This window comes from Rutidosis leptorrhynchoides, chromosome 4, assembly GCF_046630445.1.
Source record: "Rutidosis leptorrhynchoides isolate AG116_Rl617_1_P2 chromosome 4, CSIRO_AGI_Rlap_v1, whole genome shotgun sequence".
NCBI classification, from domain to species: Eukaryota; Viridiplantae; Streptophyta; class Magnoliopsida; order Asterales; family Asteraceae; genus Rutidosis; species Rutidosis leptorrhynchoides.
Window position 1 is genome coordinate 179,245,480 of NC_092336.1, and position 21,215 is coordinate 179,266,694.

General features: G+C 36.0%; 2 protein-coding genes across 3 annotated transcripts; one reads left to right on the forward strand and one right to left on the reverse strand.

Moving 5' to 3' along the window:
* The first annotated feature begins 8,177 nt into the window (after positions 1 to 8,177).
* On the forward strand, positions 8,178 to 9,354 carry LOC139843632 (josephin-like protein). Of its 2 annotated transcripts, none has more exons than XM_071833743.1 (2): positions 8,178 to 8,314; positions 8,722 to 9,354. In XM_071833743.1, the coding sequence occupies exons 1-2, from the start codon at positions 8,228 to 8,230 to the stop codon at positions 9,184 to 9,186; spliced, it is 552 nt and encodes a 183-aa protein (XP_071689844.1). In that variant the 5' UTR covers positions 8,178 to 8,227; the 3' UTR covers positions 9,187 to 9,354. The 2 variants fall into 2 exon arrangements, 1 of the variants encoding a protein (XP_071689844.1); XR_011757660.1 differs by having other exon boundaries at positions 8,179 to 8,314; positions 8,684 to 8,859.
* A 3,638-nt stretch (positions 9,355 to 12,992) lies between these two features.
* Positions 12,993 to 16,610, reverse strand: LOC139841288 (sodium-dependent phosphate transport protein 1, chloroplastic). The gene is made up of 10 exons (XM_071831514.1): positions 16,127 to 16,610; positions 15,798 to 15,905; positions 15,552 to 15,707; positions 15,254 to 15,469; positions 14,524 to 14,733; positions 14,237 to 14,374; positions 14,054 to 14,155; positions 13,891 to 13,956; positions 13,705 to 13,789; positions 12,993 to 13,359 (listed from the first exon to the last, which is right to left on the reverse strand). The coding sequence occupies exons 1-10, from the start codon at positions 16,532 to 16,534 to the stop codon at positions 13,262 to 13,264; spliced, it is 1,587 nt and encodes a 528-aa protein (XP_071687615.1). The 5' UTR covers positions 16,535 to 16,610; the 3' UTR covers positions 12,993 to 13,261.
* Between the last annotated feature and the right edge of the window lie 4,605 nt (positions 16,611 to 21,215).

Sequence of the window (21,215 nt, forward strand, 5' to 3'; positions counted from 1 at the left end):
TATATTGTGCATTTGCTTGCTTTTTGTTGGGGGCTGAAATTGTTTTTGTTTCTTATTGTTTTATCAGTTTCTCTTTTTGTTTGCTTTTTTGTTAGCTAAAATTGTTTTCGTTGGAGACTATCATTTGCAAACACCTAGGTTCAATCGTACTCCTTCCCTTTTTTCCTATTATTTTTGTACCCCTGTGAAGGTAAACTGATGTTTATGATGCAAACACCAGATGCTTTTATTATTTGTGTTAAATAACTAACAAACTCCACAATTTATTTCAGGAGAAACATAAGGCATCAGCTGAATCATCAAATGAGTGTTCACGGTCTTTTGAAAGCCCAATGGATCCCTGTTTTGTTTTAAAAATTTAAATATATTATGCCTCCAGTTCTTTAAAAAATTAATTGAGAGAGCTGTTATAAACTGTTTTTTATTTCTTCTTCAGGTAGTAAGCAAAGTGGCGATTCAACTTGAAATCAATTACCTTTACACCTTCCCGCTTCAACGCACGTGATATGAACTCACTATGAACATTACCTTTTTGTTTTTAAAAGGAAACAATTACATGTTAAATTGTCCTATGCTATGAGCCTATGACCATAAGTAAAAGTCAACAATGTATAAAAAATTTAACCCTTAAATGTTCTCTGTATCACTGGTACACGATCAAAGAAAATAAATATTGAAAGAACAGATGTTGTCATCTACTTTTAAATGTATATATTGAAGGTGGCCTAGGCTCATGGACCAACATCAACTAATGCAGCTAACAATTTCTTTGTTGAAAACACTAATAACTAAAAAGCATGTAATTGTCCATTGTCCATTGTCCATACACACTAACCAACACAACATTTTTTATCGTTTAATCCCGACCCCCACCCAACTTCCCCCAAAAACGAACAACATTTTTTATCGTTTAATCCCGACCCCCACCCAACTTCCCCCAAAAACGACAACAAGGAAAAAAAAGAGGGAAAATAATACAAATCACCCCCTAACAAAAGTGACAAGTTACACCCCAACCCTCAAACAAAGGGTATCAAGTGTAAAATCAATATTTTAATACAACATTTTTTATCGTTTAATCCCGACCCCCACCCAACTTCCCCCAAAAACAACAAGAAGGAAAAAAAGGGGAAAAATAATACAAATCACCCCCTAACAAAAGTGACAAGTTACACCCCAACCCTCAAACAAGGGGTATCAAGTGTAAAATCAATATTTTAATAAAAAATCTTAATTAAACTTCACCCATAATTTCAATGGGACATACCTTTCCGCTCGACTCGCGTTAAATTTTTTCGAACCCACCGTTCAACTCAAAAAAATCTAACGAACACAACGGGACTAACTATACGCGAAACGGACACTTCTAAAAAAACGCTAAATGCCTCGGATTCTATTCAATACTCAATGGGACATATCTTCCCGCTCGGCTCGCGTTAATTTTTTCCGAACTCACCGTTCAACTCAAAAAAATCTAACGAACACAACGAGATTAACTATACGCGACACGGACACTTCAAAAAAAAAACGCTAATTACGTGTATTTAGATCAGTGTTCCATAACCTATAATAAACTCCCCAAACTAACTACATCATATCGATAATTCTGTTTCCCTTTTTTTTACATGATCTTCATGCCGTTAAAAAGGCCATTAGGTACATTAGATACTCACTACATGTATTTAAAAATCCCCGTAACAAAACGTTTTTACTTCTGTAAATACATAACGCTCCATTAACTATGAATATACAACCCGAAAGGTCCCGAGGCATCGCGCGGGCCCATTTTACTAGTTTTGAATTTATCCTACAACATGCTAATTAGGCGAGTTATGTAGACACTATAAAAACTTATTAGTACGTAATACAGTTTTAGTCCGACCTCAACCGAATCACATAACATGCTGGACACCGCAACGCGTGGCTGACCGAGCAAAATAGCTACCCAAAATTTTTTCAGAAATCCGCTGCAACGGGCCTCCTATCTAGTTTGTTCCAATTTGGGTAACGGGTCACCGACATTCCCCGTGTAGTTTTTGCCAGATTTCAGTTCTGTAAATTAATTTTTTATTTACTATCAGATAGAAGTGGATCTTAAAATTAGGCAATGAAGTGTTGTATGTTTAATTCTTTTCTATAATCATCTGCACTAATACTACAGAAGACGAAATGCTCTGTTTCTCGTTTCTTATACTTGTTCTACTTTCACAATGAATTAATCCATTAGTTTATACATTATCTTTATTATACATTCTTATAAAACGAGTTACAACAACAACAACAACAACAACAACAACAACATCAACAACAATACTCAATCTCACAAAAGTGGGGTATGGGAAAGGTGGGTGTAGACAATCATTCCTCGTACCCTAGATTAGAAGGAAGTCACTACTCCACCCGCGGATATAGAACCCGCGCCTAGATAAGGTCGTCCCTCCCTCTACTCTAGAGCAAAAGAGATTGCTTCCAAACGGACCTCCGGCCAGAAGTGCTCATAAAAACGAAAAGATAGGGCAAAAGATACGTACATGTAAGAGTTATGTGCTCCTAGCAAGAAGCAAACATGCACAGTAACCAAAAAAGAGAACACATAAAGCAGTAATGCACAACAGTAGGGCAAATAGCATGGATCATACAGAGCACAAAACCATTTAAAATCAAGTAAACATACAGACAAACAAAATAAAATCAAGTAAACATACAGACAAACAAAATAAATACATATATATATATATATTATACAGAGCACAAAACCATTTAAAATCAAGTAAACATACAGACAAACTATATATATATATATATATATATATATATATATATATATATATATATATATATATATATATATATATATATATATATATATATATACACACACGCACCACACATGAGCATGGATAAAAAAAACTCATGCTTAAACATATATACATATAGATACATTCGTAGATATATATACTTAGGTACATAAACAAGACAGACAAACATACATACACCAATACATGTTACATAGATACATAGGTACATATATAGGTAACCAACATATGCAGCGGTACATATATATAGTCTAAATACATATAAATAGATACAGGTGCAAATATACTATGTGGAGGGTTATATATAGTGTAGCTATAGAATAACTAGTTATAGTTATATATGTAGTTGTATAATAAATGTATAATACACATTGAAAAAAAAAAAAAAAATTTGTCTTAAAACGAGTTAAGCATCTGTTTTTAGAACCTTATTTAGCTAACTATACCTAGTTTTTATCTTAAAATTTGTTTGCTTATTGTAGTAATTAACTCGTTTTAATAATGCATCCCAAAGTACCTCCTTACGACGAGGTGCAATGTCAACCCAAGAACTGATTAAATAAGCAGGTCGCCCTTGTAGCGTGACATGTTAAACTAAGTAAAGATAAACTTTGATTAATTAGTACTTGTCAAATGGGTCGGGTCGGATTGATAACCAACTATGTAATTTGCAGCCAGTGAAAAAGAAAAAAACACAACTTTTAATCTTAAGATTTTTTTTAACGACAGCCTTAAGTGCTGTCGTTAAAAAGTGTTGTATTAATTACTCTGTATTAATTTTGTAGTGACAGTAGCTTTAAACGTGTCAACGACAATAAGAGTTGTCGTTAGAAAAATCATAATCTTAATTGCGTGTAAATGTGAGAGAATCAGAAACTATTAGACTCCTTAATTTGAGGATTCAATTAACATCACAACCAAACAAAACTTTGCCCCACATAATTAAACAATCACAACAACAACAAAATCTGACAGTTTTCAATCAGACAATTCTTTCATGAACCAGTTCTAGGTAAAGTAACATACATTCATCCTTTGTTCATCTAAATTCCCTCTAAGGGTTTTGATTTATTTTTCAATTCCTTTCACATATTTTGCTCATTATAATGATTTAGATTGAAATTACAATAAATATACATGTAGGAATTAGTATGGGCGCTAATGAGATCCAAAATTTTGTGATCAAATTTATAATAATATTGGGTCAAAATTCTTTATTTTATATTAAGAGATACCCATATGGTTTATGTATTATCCTTTTGTTATGCATTTTGCATCTGTTTTCACCTTTTGTGTCCACCATTTTAGCATATAGTCTCTCTGTTTTGGGGATTATTTTTTATGTTCATAGTTTGTTTGTAGGTAGACGTCCGTGTCCAAAGGCTAAAAGCGTAAGATCAAAATGTAAAACGTGGAAGGAATTGAAATCGCGTAGGAGTATTAGGTCTGTGTATCGTGTTCATGTTCCAAAACAACATAATCAAACTAGTTTTATGCAGGTTCAACCAGTCGATCGACAGGTTGCAAACAAAGTAGGTAACAAAATTGTTAACAATATGGACACTAAAGACAAAAATGTTGTTTCCTCAACAAATAATGATAACTTGCCCGACAAGAAAGAGTCGATTGAAATACAAGAAAAAAGACATGATCATGGAAATAAGATTGTTCGATGGATGGATGATAACGAAAAGAGTTTAATGGATCTTGGAATATCAGAAACGGAAAGAACAAAACGGATCGAGGGACTTATGGAACGAAGAAGATCTAAAAAGTTTTCTAATTTTCAGATTATAAGAAACGCGATTGGGATTGGAAATAGTCAAATTTCGTCACTTCATATTTTGAAAAAGAATCCGTTTCTTTCAAGAAGTTCGGGTGATTTGAATTCATCTATTCCTGGGTCAGCTCCGTCTTATATGGTTAAAAACAACCCGTTTGACCTTCCTTATGACCCGCATGAAGAAAGGCCGATTTTAACAGGGGATGGTTTCGATGATGAATTAATGGCTACTCACAAAAAAGAAGCTTTACCCAGTAGGCATGATAATGAACCAGATTTTGATATTGATTTTGCGATTAAGCAGTTGAAAAGACTGGGAACTTCAAAAGTAGGTAAGCATATTGTTTTAGCATTCTGATAATTCATGTAAGGTGGTAAAATGGGTTGGGCTGATTGATCAAAACGGGTAACCTTTGCATGGTTTGTAACGTGTTCGGTCAAAAACACGGTTTGTCCTTTTTAAAGTAATATGTGTTATAAAAATTGGTTTTTAAACTATAAACCATAAAAAGCAGACTGTAATTTCAGTTATAACATGCGTAAAAATAATAATAATATGTAAAAAAAATACTTTTTGTGTGACTTTCAACCCGTTTGACCTGTTAGAGTTGAAAGATTGACTCGTTCATAAGTGAATCGGACCCTCGGTCTCTAATGGTGAATTATGTTGTCTAGCAAACAAAAAAGATGACAACAAACAGCCTCAAGAAGAATCTTCGATTCTTGATGATGTCACCGATGATAAACGTGCGATAGAAGAAGGTGAATCCTCTAAAAAAGGGGTTGATGATGTCACTGATGATAAAAATGAGGTTCGAAATGATGTGGTCCCCGGTGATCAATCATCCACGTCATCATGTTCCTCAAGTGAAGACGAACCGATCTTAAGGCCAAACAAAGAAGCTATTCTACATTGTTTAAGTATGTCAAGAATGAGGATAGTTTCACAAGGAAGTAATATTCGTCGAAACGCCGAGTCATTCGACTGTGGGCCATCTGCATTGTTTGACAAGTCAAAGACGGACGGTTTCTTTTTTACAGCCAATAAACGGATTCATTACGGTTCAACAAACTCGATTGCTTCTGATATGCAAGTGGAGGTTTCGGACCTTGATTCACCTCGGTCAACAAACATGTCATCGTTAGATGAAGATGGTAGAGGAAGTTTGGTTAACTCAACGAACCCGTCTGAACTGGATTTACGATTGAGAGATGTTGATGAAATGAGTGAGCATGGTACGATTGATTCGTGCGCTATTGAATTAACCTTGAAGCCTGATGAGACCCATGAACAAGATGCCAATTATTCTATGGAAGACGACAGACGATTGGCACGAGATCAGAAGGATAGTTACGCAACGCAAGAGGTTAGTTGTTTTAGAAGTGGCAAAATGGGCAGATTAGGTAACACGGCAAAGTGGGTCGGGTCAAAATGGTAATTTAGTTGTACTGTTCAAAGGGATCTGGTTCAGTGACCCAACGCACCTATATGCGGAACTTTTAAGATTTCAAAGTATATACTAATACTTCATTACTAATCTACTTTATCCGAATAAATTAATTTTGAACTTTTTTACACTAATAAATACTCTTTGCGTCCAAAAATAAGTGTCCAGCTTACTTTTTACTTTTTATATCTTAATTTAACCTCGTATTACTCTTAATCTCTCATATTTATAATAAATTCAGTCAAACTTAGCTTAAATATAGAGTAAAACTTAAATATAGGGTAAAACTGACATTTATTATTTTATTATTATTATTATTTTACATATCTAAAATCCAACAAAAATTCTTACATTACACTTCTTTTAGACGGAGGGACTAGGGACACTGTGGGTGACTTTTTTCCTTTCTAGGGAAGTTTTATTTTAGTTTACCAGCTAGAGATAAACATAACCTGAATTGACCCATTTATAAGTAAACAGGTCAAAATTTCTACCTCTAGTTTCTTTCCAATTGTAACAACTTCTTGCATCTTTCTTTTACAGCCCAAGTTATCGTATGGTCAGGGCTTGTCATCCAGTTTACTTTATAAAGGTGTAAACGAGGTTCAAGAATCACATGATCGGACGATTGTAATTGAGCCGTTGGATGAGTTAGTGCATGATACTTTACCTCCAAATGTGAACAACGAATAGATCAACAAAGTAACCACTGATGAGTGTAGCTCCTGTTTATCAACGATTCAAGTATAACGATAACAATTGGATATCAAAAACCAGTAGCAGAGATTAAGAAAATACACGCGACGAACAACTCATCTCCTTCAGGTGCATAATCACAAAGGTTTTGAATTTATCTCATGAGATTTTGAAATCTTCAACCTTTCAACCATCTTGAACAACTTGTAGATACATCAAAAAAGATTACTTGATAATTGCAATGGTGTTTGAATTATAGTTGATAGAGATTGTAATATGCTAATCTAGTTACTGGATATGTGAATTCATAGATGCATTGTATGAGATAAATTATTATTTCTTGTAACATCCATGTAATTTTTTAGATACTTGTATTATACTTTCTATCAAGGAATTTGCTAAACATAGTCATTAACTGCTCCATTAACGCTAATCATATGCCGTTTAAAAGTTAAATAGTGAACAATAACAATATTTAACTGCTATATTGCATCACAATGTCTTGGTTAACCTCTTGAAGGCCATGCTTATGCAAAAGATGAAAGTTGATCAAACTACATCACAATCTTGCATTAAAAACTAATAGTTAACTAAAAATACATCATCGAAAAAAAAATGAAAAATAATTGTAGCATTCATTCTTTTAGGTGTTCAAGGCAAGACCAACATTGGATTGAACCGGAACTCAATCAAAACTTAATATACGAATTAACGGAACCAAAATCCACCATTTCTAAGGTGGTTTGTTAAGGTTCAGAAAGTGTACATCATGATTAACGGACATATTTGATTGATCACTTGCATATTTTGAAAGCAGAATAAGCAAATTCAAACGTCTTGTAAAGATGTTCATCTTTTATTTTTATTTTAAATAAATAATAAATATTTAAAAATAAGCATTTTCAAATATACTTAAATCATATCAAGAAGAATGTTAAGCGTAACCATTAGAATTACGTTTAAGCATATCATATTTAAGTTTACAAACTTTGTTTGATTAATTATAAATTATAAATATTTCCATTTTGAAAATTTTTAATGACAACCTTAAGGGTTATCTTTAAGAAAATAATGCATGCTTAACTTTTTTGTACATTAAAATCAACCATCAACTCCATAAAAATAACTACTACCATCTATACCACTCTTTTATGCATCAATTACTTTTTAATGAGAACATTTAGAGTTCTCATTAGAAAACTTGATATGGTTATTATATTTGGTTTTAGTGTATCATGTTTTGGTTCCAAATTAACTGATTTTTAACAATTTCAAAAATTGGTACCCGAACTGAGTTCACCCGGTGCGGTTCGGATCGGATTCTGTTTTTCAATTTTGCATCCCCGATTCCCAAATAGTGTAAAGGGGCTTTTTTGAATATTAACCAAATCTTCAGACCTCTTACTACAATTAACCCGGTTTGCTTGCTCACAATCTCATCGTTCTCTCTCTATCGAAACCCTAAATTTCATACAACACGAATTATGGAAAACAAAAAGAAACAAATCATATATCACGAACGGCAAAAGTTACAATTTTGTCTCTTGCACGCTCTCAATAATCTCTTTCAGGTACCAATTTCATATGTCTAATTATACATTTTCTGTATCTATATATCGTCAATTATATACTCCGTATTTTAAATTTTAAATTTTTAACAGATACTGTATAAAGGAGTGTACTGATAACTGTGGAATTATATCAGATCATACTGTTCTGAATAAATATTTTAAATACTTTGATACTTGAGTTTATTATGTTTTCCAGAATTAGGTCTGAATTTCTTAATTTTTTTAATGGTTATATATTTATATTGACTGTATTTATTTTGTGATTGGCTAGTGAAACACTCTGTTGAACTAATCACATAATAATTTGGATTAATATAATTATAAAGTCTAAATGAAGTATCAATATTCAGTTTTTAAGATCTTCTGCAGGTTTGGTGACTTAGAATGTTGTATATGTTGTGATTTAGGAGAAGAATGCGTTTACGCGAAAAGATTTGGACGAAATAGCTGAAAAGCTAGTACTAGACGACCCATACGAAGGAAAATGGTCACGGTTTTCGGTTATTTTCAAACCTCATCATAATTCACTAACAGGTAATTACGACATAAACGTGTTAATTACTGCGGTGGAAAAGAAAGGGAAAAGGGTTGTTTGGCATGATCGACGTAATAAAGCTTCTTCAATTAACCTTGATGAATCTGATGGTACGTTAATGGGAATTGTATTAAATATTCCTGTGAAAAGATATGGTGGGATTTGGAAGGGTAGACATTGGGTTTCTTTAAGAAGGATAAATGGCGTTTGGTATAATTTGGATAGTGACTTTGAATCTCCGTACGCGTTTGAAAGTAGCGAAGAGTTGAGGGAGTTTTTGGATTGTGCCATTGATGGTGGTACAGAAATACTTCTTGTAAAGGTTGATGATAGTTAGTTACTATATAAGATTGGTTAGTTTAGGCACTGGTTTACTGGTTGTAGTAGTTTTTCTAGTTTAAGAGTGAATGATATACTTTTTCTTTTACAATTCAAGGCTTTTATGTAAGTTTGGTGAACTTTAAGAGTGTTTGTATATGTTCTGTTATTAATTAAAAAAAAAAAACTTCGATTCATTGTGTATATATATGTGTTTGGTTCGTTTAGATGTGGCAATTTCGATACAGTTACTTATGAATGGGTCAATTTAGCTTATTTTGAAACTGAGACTGGTCAAACAAATAGGGGTTTTATGGGCTGAATATGTCAAGCAGGATGAAATTGGTCTAGTGTATATTTAATGAGTACAACGTTTAAAATTGTTTTTTTAAGTTTCTGATTAATAACCTTACTAATTTATTCTGCTTTGGTTGTTCATTAAATTATGAACACACAGCGTTTTAGGTTCAACTCAACCTGACACACTATGTTTTGTTGACCCAACCAGCCTGACCCGCCTATCTTGCCAGCTCTTGCGTTTGTCACTTGTATTTCTTCATACATTTGATGTTACTTCCTTTTAGGGCTGTATATTTTAGCATACGTTTTGAAAGGTTAAACAAGGTTTTCCTATAAGGTTACCTGGGGAAGGATGTATTTTTACTTAGATGTTACTTCCTTTTAAACAAGGTTTGCCTATAAGTAATTCTATGACTATTTCCAGCCCTTTTTCTTTGGCCACCCAAGATATGCTGCTACTCTGCTGCTAGTGATGTTTGAACTTTGAGGCACCCCAACTAATAGGCTATCTTTGGGACGGTTTAAGTCTCGATGTTAGTTTTTTCAGTCATCTCTTATTTTTGAACAATAAAAGTCACATTTTATTACTTCAACTAATAGGCCCCAGCAACAAAAAACCTAATTCTCTACATAAATCCAAGCTCCCCAATTTAAGTAAATCTCTACATTGATAACTATTGTGTGGCTTAAATACCCCCTTCACCTCTAAAGAGGAAGATGTTGACTTGCCATTTATGTGGCCTACTACTAATATTAATCAAGAAAATCCTGACCCATATTAATTAAAATGTTGAATTATGATCATTTTCCATTAGATTCTTTACTCTTAAAATAGGATTTAGTGTATGCAATTAACTTTTACCCAAACTCTTTAGTGTGTATTCAACTTCATTTTAGTCTACTGTGTGTAACCCACTATCAAAATCACTATTGTATGTATCAGGTAGTACTTTTGATGTGTGACAACAAAGTGTGATGGTGTTATTATATGTTCTGATAATCATGTTTGTTGAAACGTCTTAGAGGTGGCAAAATGTGCGTGTTAGGTTGGTTAACATGCAAATTGGAAAGGAAAAAAAAAAAGTAAATTCTTTTTTTTGAAAGGCAAGGCAAAAAAGTAAATTCTATTGTTTTTTTTTTTTTTAATAAGAAAATAAGATAAAATATAATGTGCTAATTATGTTTACAAAAGAGCTGTAGTAATTTTTCTTGATGAGCTGATGATGCTGTCATATATATACTGTTAAATATAGTAATTTTCTCACAATGGAAGTGTGCATTTATCGTTGTATCTTTTTTTTCTTGTGAAAATAACGAATACTCAAATAGAACAGATTACAAAAACACGGGGGAACGAGGAAGCTCGCACCTAGAAAGCAACCATCTACACGTAAAGTATCTAAAAACGAGCCTCTCAAACAACCCAATATCTAAAAACACACTAACTAACTAATATAAACCGAAAACTAAACGAAAATAAAAGGACGAAAACAAACGAAGTACACAAGACGAATCACAACAATCAACCTCTAGGACCCGCCATTTTCAGTCTACCATTGACCAGGCCGATTCTCTATCTTGTATGATAACACATTGGTGGATGCATCGCCTGACACGCTCTCCTCGGCGCGAAAGCCTCAACGGACATAACTCCTCTCCCAATATCCGATGAACCGCCATCTCTTCCATGTTTAGGACCCATAAACAATTTATGGCTGTATCTGTCTATTATATGCCAGTGTACATTTAAAGATATATATTTATTGCTCTTCGAAACCTTAATTTCTTTCTACTACTGGTAGGTCCAATTTAAGAACATGTTTCATACTACCCATGCTGTCATGAAAGCCCTTCCACCGTACAACTCGGTAATGCATTACTTATGATTATATTGCGATGTTGCATATAACTTCTCATACTACCATTGTTTACATTATAAACACAATTCACATTGTGTTACACCCTGAATTTCATTCTCCACTTCTTCATCCCCTTCCCACTATTGTATCACACTCTGCAAGCGTAAAAAGCAAGCAGATAACACGAGAGCTACGATGGCCTGCAAACGGAATCCTAGTAAAAGGGTTGACAGTGGAACAAAGATTGCGGTTAATTGCAATTACATGTCGCCTGTGAGGTACCTTAAACACGTCAGTGATTGGATGGTTGCGATGTTTTGTTTTGTAGCTCCTCAAAAACGGCGTTCCACAAAGGTATCATCTTCAGGAACACCAAAACGAGTTACTCGGTCTCCATTTGATTCACAAAGAGCAGAAGCTATTAAGGATTGTATCGAGTTCATTAACTCGTCTTCTTCGTTTACAAGGTCTAATTCTGTTTCTAGTTAAACTTGTATTCATGATTATATCATATGATGCAGGCATTTTATTAGAGTTTAATGAATCCAATGTTTTATGTTGGATTTGTATTCTTAGGATATGAATAATGGAATTGGTAGTTGGATGTTGTAATGTTATGGACAAGATCTAGTTGTAGAATTAAATGAAACAAGATATATCACATGTTGTGGTCTATATGTTTCCATGGCTGTATCTGGTGTTTCGTACAAGTAGGCTCTACATATTTGCTATTCTATGCATATGCCAAAATTGAACATCTAAGGTGCTGTTTGTTTATTAAAATATTTTTGCTTAAAGATCTGCGGACGATGTCTTATCAGTTATGCTCAATAACGAGCTTAAATTAGTTTCAGGTTTTCATATATATGTTATGTAGGTTATTTTAGTGGCACTGTTATGCTCAATAACATGCTTGAAGAGCGTCAAGTGCACACTCGTTCAAAGTAACTCGATATTGTCGCAGAAATAGCAAGCGACAAGGGAGGTACTCCCCCTTGCTGGGTCAAGAAGCAACCCCCAAATGGTATATCTATCATACCCATATACTTAAAGTTGAGCCAAATATATTTGTCGCCAAATACCAAAAAGCCGTCAAAATTAAAGGTAACAACCTTTCGATCTCAACTGTCAAAATTAACTGACTTTTGAATTTATTAATCTGACAGATTGCTTTCATATCAAGACTTAGTAATTACAAACTCTTTAATATCATATTTGTGATTTCAATACCAAAAACACAAATTATTGTTCTCGTCTTATCCCAATAACGATTCTGTGAGCCTAATCAATTGGGTCCAAATACTTTATGAGAAAGTGTTTACACAATTCAATAATCATCCAGATTATATTAGAGATGACATCGATACCAATACCGTACCGAACAACATAGTACCGATACAGAAAAATGCCAAATCATTTCCCGAATAATGTACCGAATTAGCAGTACCGGTTTTTCGGTACCAATACCATGTAGTACCGAAATTTCTATACTGGTAATGGTACAGTTCAGTACGGTTTCTGTTTTTCGTATTCTATTCATCCCTAATCCAGTTTATCAATTTCAATACCCTCCTAACATGTTAATATGTAATTATTTGAAGTCATATTTTAGTATATCTGTTTCTATGTAAAGCTAAATTGAACACAACTGCTTTAACAACACTTCAGAACAAAACATTACATATGCCACAGTTGCATACATAAGGCAATATTTCATAATGCTGCATGCTATTAATATTATAGAGTACACAAAGTCTATCAACATGTGTGTCTAATCTTCCTATATTTATATCTTTGGACCTGTGAAATGGTTGTGGATATATAAAGGTGATTGTAATATACAAGAATGTTTCTATCTAGCCTCGATAATTGCCAGCACCCATTTGTCGATTTGAAATCGCCTCATCATAGGTGACAAATCAGACTTGATTTGATTTAGTCGATTATTTTCTCGCCAGTTGAAAAAAGATTCCATATCACAGTTCCAACCAAATATAGCCCGATTGCCACATCAAAGACCTCGTCCCAAGAACCTGGTCACATATCACTTGTTGTAAGTTTATCCAAAGTTTAACAATTTCATTCATAGCATGTGACTGGATTTAACGGAATTTGTATCAACCGTTAGTGTGATGGACTATTCGTGTAAAAAAGCCTATCGACGAAACCAGTTATATTTAAACCACGGGGACTATCTCAGTAATTATGTCTATAATTTAAATTTATGATCAATAAATGTTTTGCATCAACCAAACAGACCCCTTTTAACAGGTACCAAATTTACCGATATTGAACTGAACCTTTTGACCCATTACCCAACTCACCCATTTTGTCATCTCTAGTTAGAGTAAGTTGCTATGGGAAAGATAAAGCAGTACCATGTTGCAAAATGTAACCGGTAGCTGCAGTACCCAAAACGCCAGCCAAAACTCCCGCAGTATTCGACAAACCAAGCAGCACACCCTGTTAAACAACAAATATACTAAGATTTAACAAATGTTGAAAGCGGGACCGTTTCTGTAACGATAATAAATTTAAAAGTGTTTGAGAAACGAGATGCTCACGGAATATCGAGGGGCAATATCTTGATGATTTGAATATAATCCCGACTGTGAAAATGCATCAGAACCCTGTATATAACTCATTTTCTCAATTCTTTCATCATTTATTGTCAATCTAGGAAATAATAATTGAACGATAATGGTGCATTCAGATATAAACTCAAACCTGACTACACGCCATGCAGAAAACAGCCATAGCAGGCGAGTCAACATGGCTTAATTGCGATAAGAAAAATGCAGGTCCAAGAAATCCAACTGATTGCATTACCTGATATTCGGGTAACGTTATATGCAACGACGTAACAAAAAGAAAGATAAAATCGGCGACACTTTCTGCAGTGATAAATACCTTTCGAACTGTCGTCACAGACCAACCTTTGCTTACAAGTGTGTCAGCTATCCAGCCTCCAAGATTGGCCGAGAAAGCCATCGTAAGCCAAGGCAATACACAAAAAAGCCCAGATTCTGTTAAATTAAAGCCCAGAACCTGAAATTAAAACCGCACAAAAAGGGTTAAAAAGTCTTTGCAGGGTGGTCCAACCCAACCCAATCCAATCCATTTTTACTGTACTTATATCAGACCCGCCCATTTTCCCCCTCTAAGATTTGGTAGAACACATAAATTGGAAGAGTAACCTGGTTATAATAGGTAGGCATCCATGTGAGGAGTATAAATGTTCCCCAGTTGTGACAAAAATGACACGTTATCAACGCCCATACGGGTGCCTTTGACAATATTGATCCCCAAGGAATAGTTTTAACGGGTTCTTCAGAAACTCTATTGCGGAATATCAGCTTCTTTTCTTCAGGACGAAGTTCAGGATCTTCAGAAGGTGAACTGTATGCCTAAGATTTACAGTAACGCTTAATAAACATGAAAAGGTATTCCCGTTCCATATAGGAAACACATACGTATATATTTCCAAAATGAAAAGAAAAGTCTATGACAGTTAACCAGCTATCCATAGAAGTAGAAATTCTGACCCATAACTTATGAAAGGGTCAATTTGGGTAATTGTATCTCTATCAATCGACCAGGTATATTAAAGAACAGCAAAAAAGTAAATGGTTTAAACGGGTCGAAAGTCGCCCTAAATGTATATTTAGTCCATACAACACACTTAATTGTTTTATTTTTAATTAGATAAATTATAAATTATTTTATTACTGTATAATTCTGTTTGATATTGATATTCTTCATTATGTTCGATACACCATATTTCACAAATATAAAAGTTAAAAGACTTGAACAAAAAATTGTTTCGGGTTAATCCAACTTGACCCGTTTTTTGACCCTTTACCCAGCCCACAAATTTGCCAACTCAAGTGGCAAATGTAGGAGAATAATAGTATTTTAAAGAACTACCTTACTCAACCATAAGGCAGTCCACACTGTCCCTAAGGAACCAAACGAGAAAAAGACCGAAGGCCATCCATATGAATGTATTAAGAACGGTGAAAACGCAAGCCCGGTAACAGACCCAAGGTACATTCCACTGTAAACCAGAGCCAATGATCTACTTCTCTCTGAAACTGGAACCCATTTTGACAAGAGATTATTCATAGCAGGCATGGCCACACCCTAATAAAGATCAACCGAAATACAAAAAAATGAGAAACAGTTTAACAAATAAAAACAGAGATTTGTGAGGTAGAAAAAGGACCTCGCCTATGCCCATAAAGGCACGAACTATGAGTAGGAACGGTAATCCTAACTTTGCAGCAATTGGAGTAAGTACAGTAGCTACAGACCACCATATAACACCGAAAGCTAAAACACGCTTCCCACCTACAGTGTCTGCCCAAATTCCTCCTGCAATCTAGTCGCATTTAACGTTAGTTCAAATCAGTAATCTAAGACCGAATATAAATGTTAACAACAATAGTCAAGTTGAAGAAACTGTAGAAACCTGAGTGAGAAGGTATCCCCAAAAAAACGACGATTGTATCAAACCGACTGTTGTTGAATTCCAATGGAACTCTGATGACATTGGTAATATAGCAATGCTCATATTCACCTGTCAAATGTTACACATTCAATTAATAACAATTTTTTTACAACTGAGATATCCGGTTAGTCTATTGCTTTAGTTTTAACGCGCGTTACAATCAGTTATATCAATATCAATCCCCAAACACAAAAACCTACAAAAAGCATATAGAATACACACAATTCTATTCTAGTTATACATCAAACTATTCATCACTATAAATTAAATCAATGAATATATGAGCTCACTCTATCCATATTGCAAAGAAGAAAAGCCGAAAAACATAAGATAACAATAGTCCATCGTTTCGGAAACTCCTCCCACCATGGAACCGCATTAATATCCACAGCTTCATTTCCAGTTTCATCTTTTGATACAGCACTAACTCCTAACTTATTATCCTTAAATTTGAACGACCCAGGTGTAGTTGATTTTGAAATCTCGTAAGGTTCTGATTTTAATTCGGATTTAATCCTCCACACCTTATGATTTTTACGAGTAATTGAACTATTGAAAACAATATCAAACCTTAATCTAAAGTGTTTCAAGTTTGAATTTGAGTTTGACTTCGAATTGGAATCGGAACTGAGAATTTTCCGGTGAATTGGCGTGTCCGGTGGCCGGTGAGGAGAGACTGGAAGTGATCTTCCGGCCATTGGTGATTGAGTTGAGACTTGTTTGTATTGATTTTGTGATGATAGATATAATTAAAATAAATAAATTATATTTGTTTATTTGTTTATTTTATTTTTATTTTTATGTTTTTTTTTGGTGGTTTTGGACGTTGAAGAAAGTTTAATTGGTAACGATATTTTTAAACTTCTGATTGGTTATGATTTTGACAAGTGGCAGATTAAAATCATATGCAGTAGATAGATTAAAAAGGTGGGTCCTACTTGATAATGTTGCTGCCATGGGATGACGCAACGGACTCAAAAGTACTGATACCTATATTGGGCTTTAAAGTAGGGATTATCACCAAAATACTTTTTTTTTTTTTGAAGCTTTTGACCGACAGCCCTAAAAAAAAAAGGTTTGACAATTTGCCCTTGTAAGGCGCAAGACACCTTGCGTCCTTGCGACCTTGCGTCTTTGCGACCTTGCGACGTTGCGACCTTGCGTGTTTCCCTAAAAGAACTAGTTAACTCATCAGTTTGCGTTCACTGTTCCCTTACAACCACACACATACGCAAACTCCTCTCTGGTGCCCATTCGCTCGTCATTCGCAAGATCGTTATCAAGCTTTCTTACATTTGAAAGTTTCCAGCCTACAATCTAGAAGCTCACCTTCTAGTTGTTCAAAGTAGCCTTCTTTGAACACCATGTAGGAGGTAGCAAAGTTGATGATGATGACGGCCGCCAACCTTCTCCGTTCACACCATTCCACCGCCATAGAATTTTTACTATAAATAGAGGTGCAAACCTCAATTGTAAATCATCCTAAATCACTCAGAGAAGTGTAATCACAACCTAGAGAGTGTGTGTGAGTTTTGAGAGTTTTTTTGTAAGAGTTTTGTAATATTCTGTAAATCTATTCTTGTGAGTAATAGAGTTGTTTTTCTCTCAAATTTATATCTCCCAACGTCCAGGCGATCCCCTCTTCCTAACAAGTGGTATCAGAGCTTGGTTAGAGACGTTGGTTGAGTTTTTGGGTCTTCTGAAATTTTCTCAAAATTCAATTTTGAGTGTACCATTGGATTCGTCTCGTCGAACCGAGTCCAACGCAAAAAACGGCGACTTAAACGGAGTTATAACGAGCCCAGAAAACGCGGTCAAAGTTTGGTCAACTCGCCGGAATCTCGCCGGAGAAGACGACCGGTGCCGGAATTTTCGCCGGAGAAGACGATCACTGTAGCAATTCACTGTAGCAGCTGGCGGCACTGTAGCATGTCACTGTAGCCGTACTGTAGGGGTACTGTAGCTGTACTGAAATTTTACAATTTGGTCCCTGAAATTTTCAGAATTTCATTTTTTTGGTCCCTGAAGTTTATAAAAATTATAATTTTGCCCCGTAAGTGGAATTTAAGCCGCGAAGTGTCTATTCCACCATTTTCAACCGTTCCGGACGTAACGGTGATCTCTGTTTTCTACAATTCAACCCCGTTTGTGTTGAAAAATTATTTTTAAGGTGATAATGTCCACAGAAGAGTCAACATCATCTTCCGGAGCTATGATTATGCTCACAGCAACAAACTACACGCTGTGGAAACCTCGGATGGAAGATCTCCTCAGCTGTAAGGATTTGTTCGATCCTATTGAATTGAAGGGTATAAACCCTGATTCTGCCAAAGAGAAAGAGTGGAAGAAATCAAACCGAAAAACTATTGGTCAGATCCGTCAATGGATTGATCATAGTGTCTTCCACCATGTTGCACAAGAGACAGACGCATATGTCCTCTGGAAAAAGTTGGAGGACATGTACCAGGCCAAGACTGCTCGGAATAAAGCCCTGCTGATGAGGCGTTTAGTCAACATGAAGCTCAAAAGTGGAACTTCAGTTGCCGAGCATACCAGTGAGTTTCAGAACTTGGTCAACCAGTTATCGTCTGTAGAGATGCCGCTTGGCGATGAAGTTCAGGCGCTACTGCTACTTAGTTCCCTTCCCGATAGTTGGGAAACGCTGGTAGTAACACTCAGCAACTCAGCACCGAATGGCAAACTTACCATGTCAATGGTCAAGGATGCCCTATTCAGTGAAGAGGCAAGGAGAAAGGACATGGGCACAGATCAGACCCATGCCTTTGTCACAGAGAATCGGGGGAGACAGCGAATGAGTAGCAAAAATAAATGGAGAGGCAGAAGTAAGAGCAGGGGCAGGTCAGCTGATGGCAGAAAACCAACATATAAATGTCATCATTGTGGATTAGAGGGACATATGAAGAAGAACTGCTATAGATTAAAAGAGGAACAAGGTCAAAGCAGTTCACAGTCGAAGAATAAGGGTGGAGAAACATTAGTGACTATCTCTGGTGATGTAGCTTATTGTTCAACCCATGATGAGACATGCCTTCACGTCTCACGAGAAGAAACAGAATGGGTGGTAGATACTGCAGCTTCCTACCACGTGACTCCATACAAGGAATACTTCACAACATACAAAGCTGGAGACTTTGGAGCTGTGAAGATGGGAAATTCCAGTTCCGCTGAGATTGTCGGAATTGGTGATGTCAAGATAAACACAAGTTCCGGGAGCACAATCACTTTGAAGGATGTCCGCCATGTGCCAGATCTTCGGCTGAATTTACTTTCTGGGATAGCTCTCGACAAACAGGGCTATGATAGTCATTTCAGTAAAGGCACATGGAAATTGTCAAGAGGCGCTATGATAGTCGCTCGAGGACACATTTGTGGCACACTGTACAAGACTCATGTGAAGATCTGCACAGACAGTATTAATGTTGCAGAAAAGGAGGCTTCACAAAATTTATGGCACCAGAGACTCGGTCACATGAGTGAGAAAGGGTTGTCTACCCTAATAAAGAAGGAGCTTATCAATGTAGACAAGGATGCTGCACTAGATCCTTGCAATCATTGTCTGTTTGGTAAGCAACATAGAGTCTCGTTTAATTCCTCTTCAACGAGAAGATCAGAGTTACTCAGTCTGGTACACTCTGATGTTTGCGGTCCCTTGGAGGTTGAATCAATTGGCGGCAATCGATACTTTCTGATGTTTATCGATGATACTTCTCGAAAGGTGTGGGTATATTTCTTACGGACGAAGGACCAGGTGTTCGATTACTTCAAACAGTTCCATGTCATGGTAGAACGTGAGACAGGAAAGAAGTTAAAGTGTCTTCGATCCGACAACGGCGGTGAATACTCTTCCAGGCAGTTCGATGCCTATTGCAGATCATATGGCATCCGACATGAGAAGACGGTCCCACGTACCCCTCAACATAATGGTATAGCAGAAAGAATGAACCGAACAATCATGGAACGTGTTCGGAGCATGCTCAGTATGGCTAAGCTGCCAAAGCCATTCCGGGGAGAAGCAGTCAGAGCCGCTTGTTATTTGATCAACCGATCTCCATCAGTACCACTGAATTTTGAAGTTCCGGAGAAACTTTGGTCTGGAAAGGATCCATCATACTCTCACTTAAGAGTATTTGGATGTTTGGCGTACGCACATATATCCAAGGAGCTCAGGCAGAAGCTGGATGCAAGGACCACTCCATGCATATTCATAGGCTATGGAGACGAAGAATTTGGATACAGACTATGGGATCCAAAGGAGAAAAAGGTGATCAGAAGTAGGGACGTGGTGTTCCATGAAAGCCAGACAATAGAAGATATTGAAAAGCCCACAATATCTCAGAAGTCAAATGTTGCTGCTCAGGTGCCAGAGGAAACAACGGAATCATTCATGAGAAATGAATTTTCAGTGCAAGAAGAAATGCCAGAAGTAGAAGAAAATGAGGAAAATGACGGTGCTGAGCAGGGGGAGCCACAACCCCATCTGTCAGACGTTCCAGGACCATCACAAGGCGAAGATGATGGTGGATCTCCTCAGTATATTCCAGAAGTTCGTAGATCTGAACGAGGTTGGATTCCATCGAGTAGATATCCAGAATCCGAGTACCTTCTACTTACTGAAGATGGAGAACCGGAGAGTTTTCATGAAGCAGTAACTCATAAGAATAAAGAAAAATGGTTGCTCGCAATGCAGGATGAGATGGATTCTCTGCAGAAAAATCAAACTTATGAGATTGTAGAACTTCCACACGGGAAGAAGGCACTGAAAAACAAATGGGTGTTCAAGCTGAAAAAGGATAGTAGTGGAAAAGTGGTGAAATACAAAGCACGACTTGTAGTCAAAGGATTCCAACAGAAGAAAGGGATTGATTTTGACGAGATATTTTCACCAGTAGTCAAGATGACTTCAATTAGAGTCATACTTGGATTGGTCGCAAGTATGAACTTGGAGCTTGAACAGATGGATGTAAAGACAGCTTTTCTTCATGGAGATTTACATGAAGAAATTTACATGGAGCAGCCGGAAGGTTTTGAGGTTTCAGGAGATAACCTCGTATGCAAGCTGAAGAAAAGTTTGTATGGTTTGAAGCAGGCACCTAGGCAGTGGTACAAGAAGTTTGACTCGTGCATGGTGAGTCACGAGTACAAGAAAACTGCAGCAGATGAGTGTGTCTACATTCAGAAGTTTTCTGAAGGAGATTTCGTTGCTCTTCTACTTTATGTAGACGATATTTTGATCGTAGGGAAAGACGTAACGAAGATCAACCAGCTGAAGAAGGAACTCTCTAAGTCTTTTGACATGAAAGACTTAGGACAGGCTCAACAGATTTTGGGAATGCAGATAACCCGAGATAGGAAGAATAA

Bases quoted from the DNA above. Each gene is read 5' to 3' on its own strand.
- LOC139843632 (XM_071833743.1), top strand. From the start codon at position 8,228: ATGGAAAACAAAAAGAAACAAATCATATATCACGAACGGCAAAAGTTA. The intron at 8,315-8,721 runs GTACCAATTTCA...GTTGTGATTTAG, and splicing joins CTCTCAATAATCTCTTTCAG to GAGAAGAATGCGTTTACGCG.
- LOC139841288 (XM_071831514.1), bottom strand. From the start codon at position 16,534: ATGGCCGGAAGATCACTTCCAGTCTCTCCTCACCGGCCACCGGACACG. The intron at 15,470-15,551 runs GTCCTTTTTCTA...GATCTTTATTAG, and splicing joins CCTTTATGGGCATAGGCGAG to GGTGTGGCCATGCCTGCTAT. The intron at 13,957-14,053 runs GTTTGAGTTTAT...AGTTATATACAG, and splicing joins TCTGCATGGCGTGTAGTCAG to GGTTCTGATGCATTTTCACA.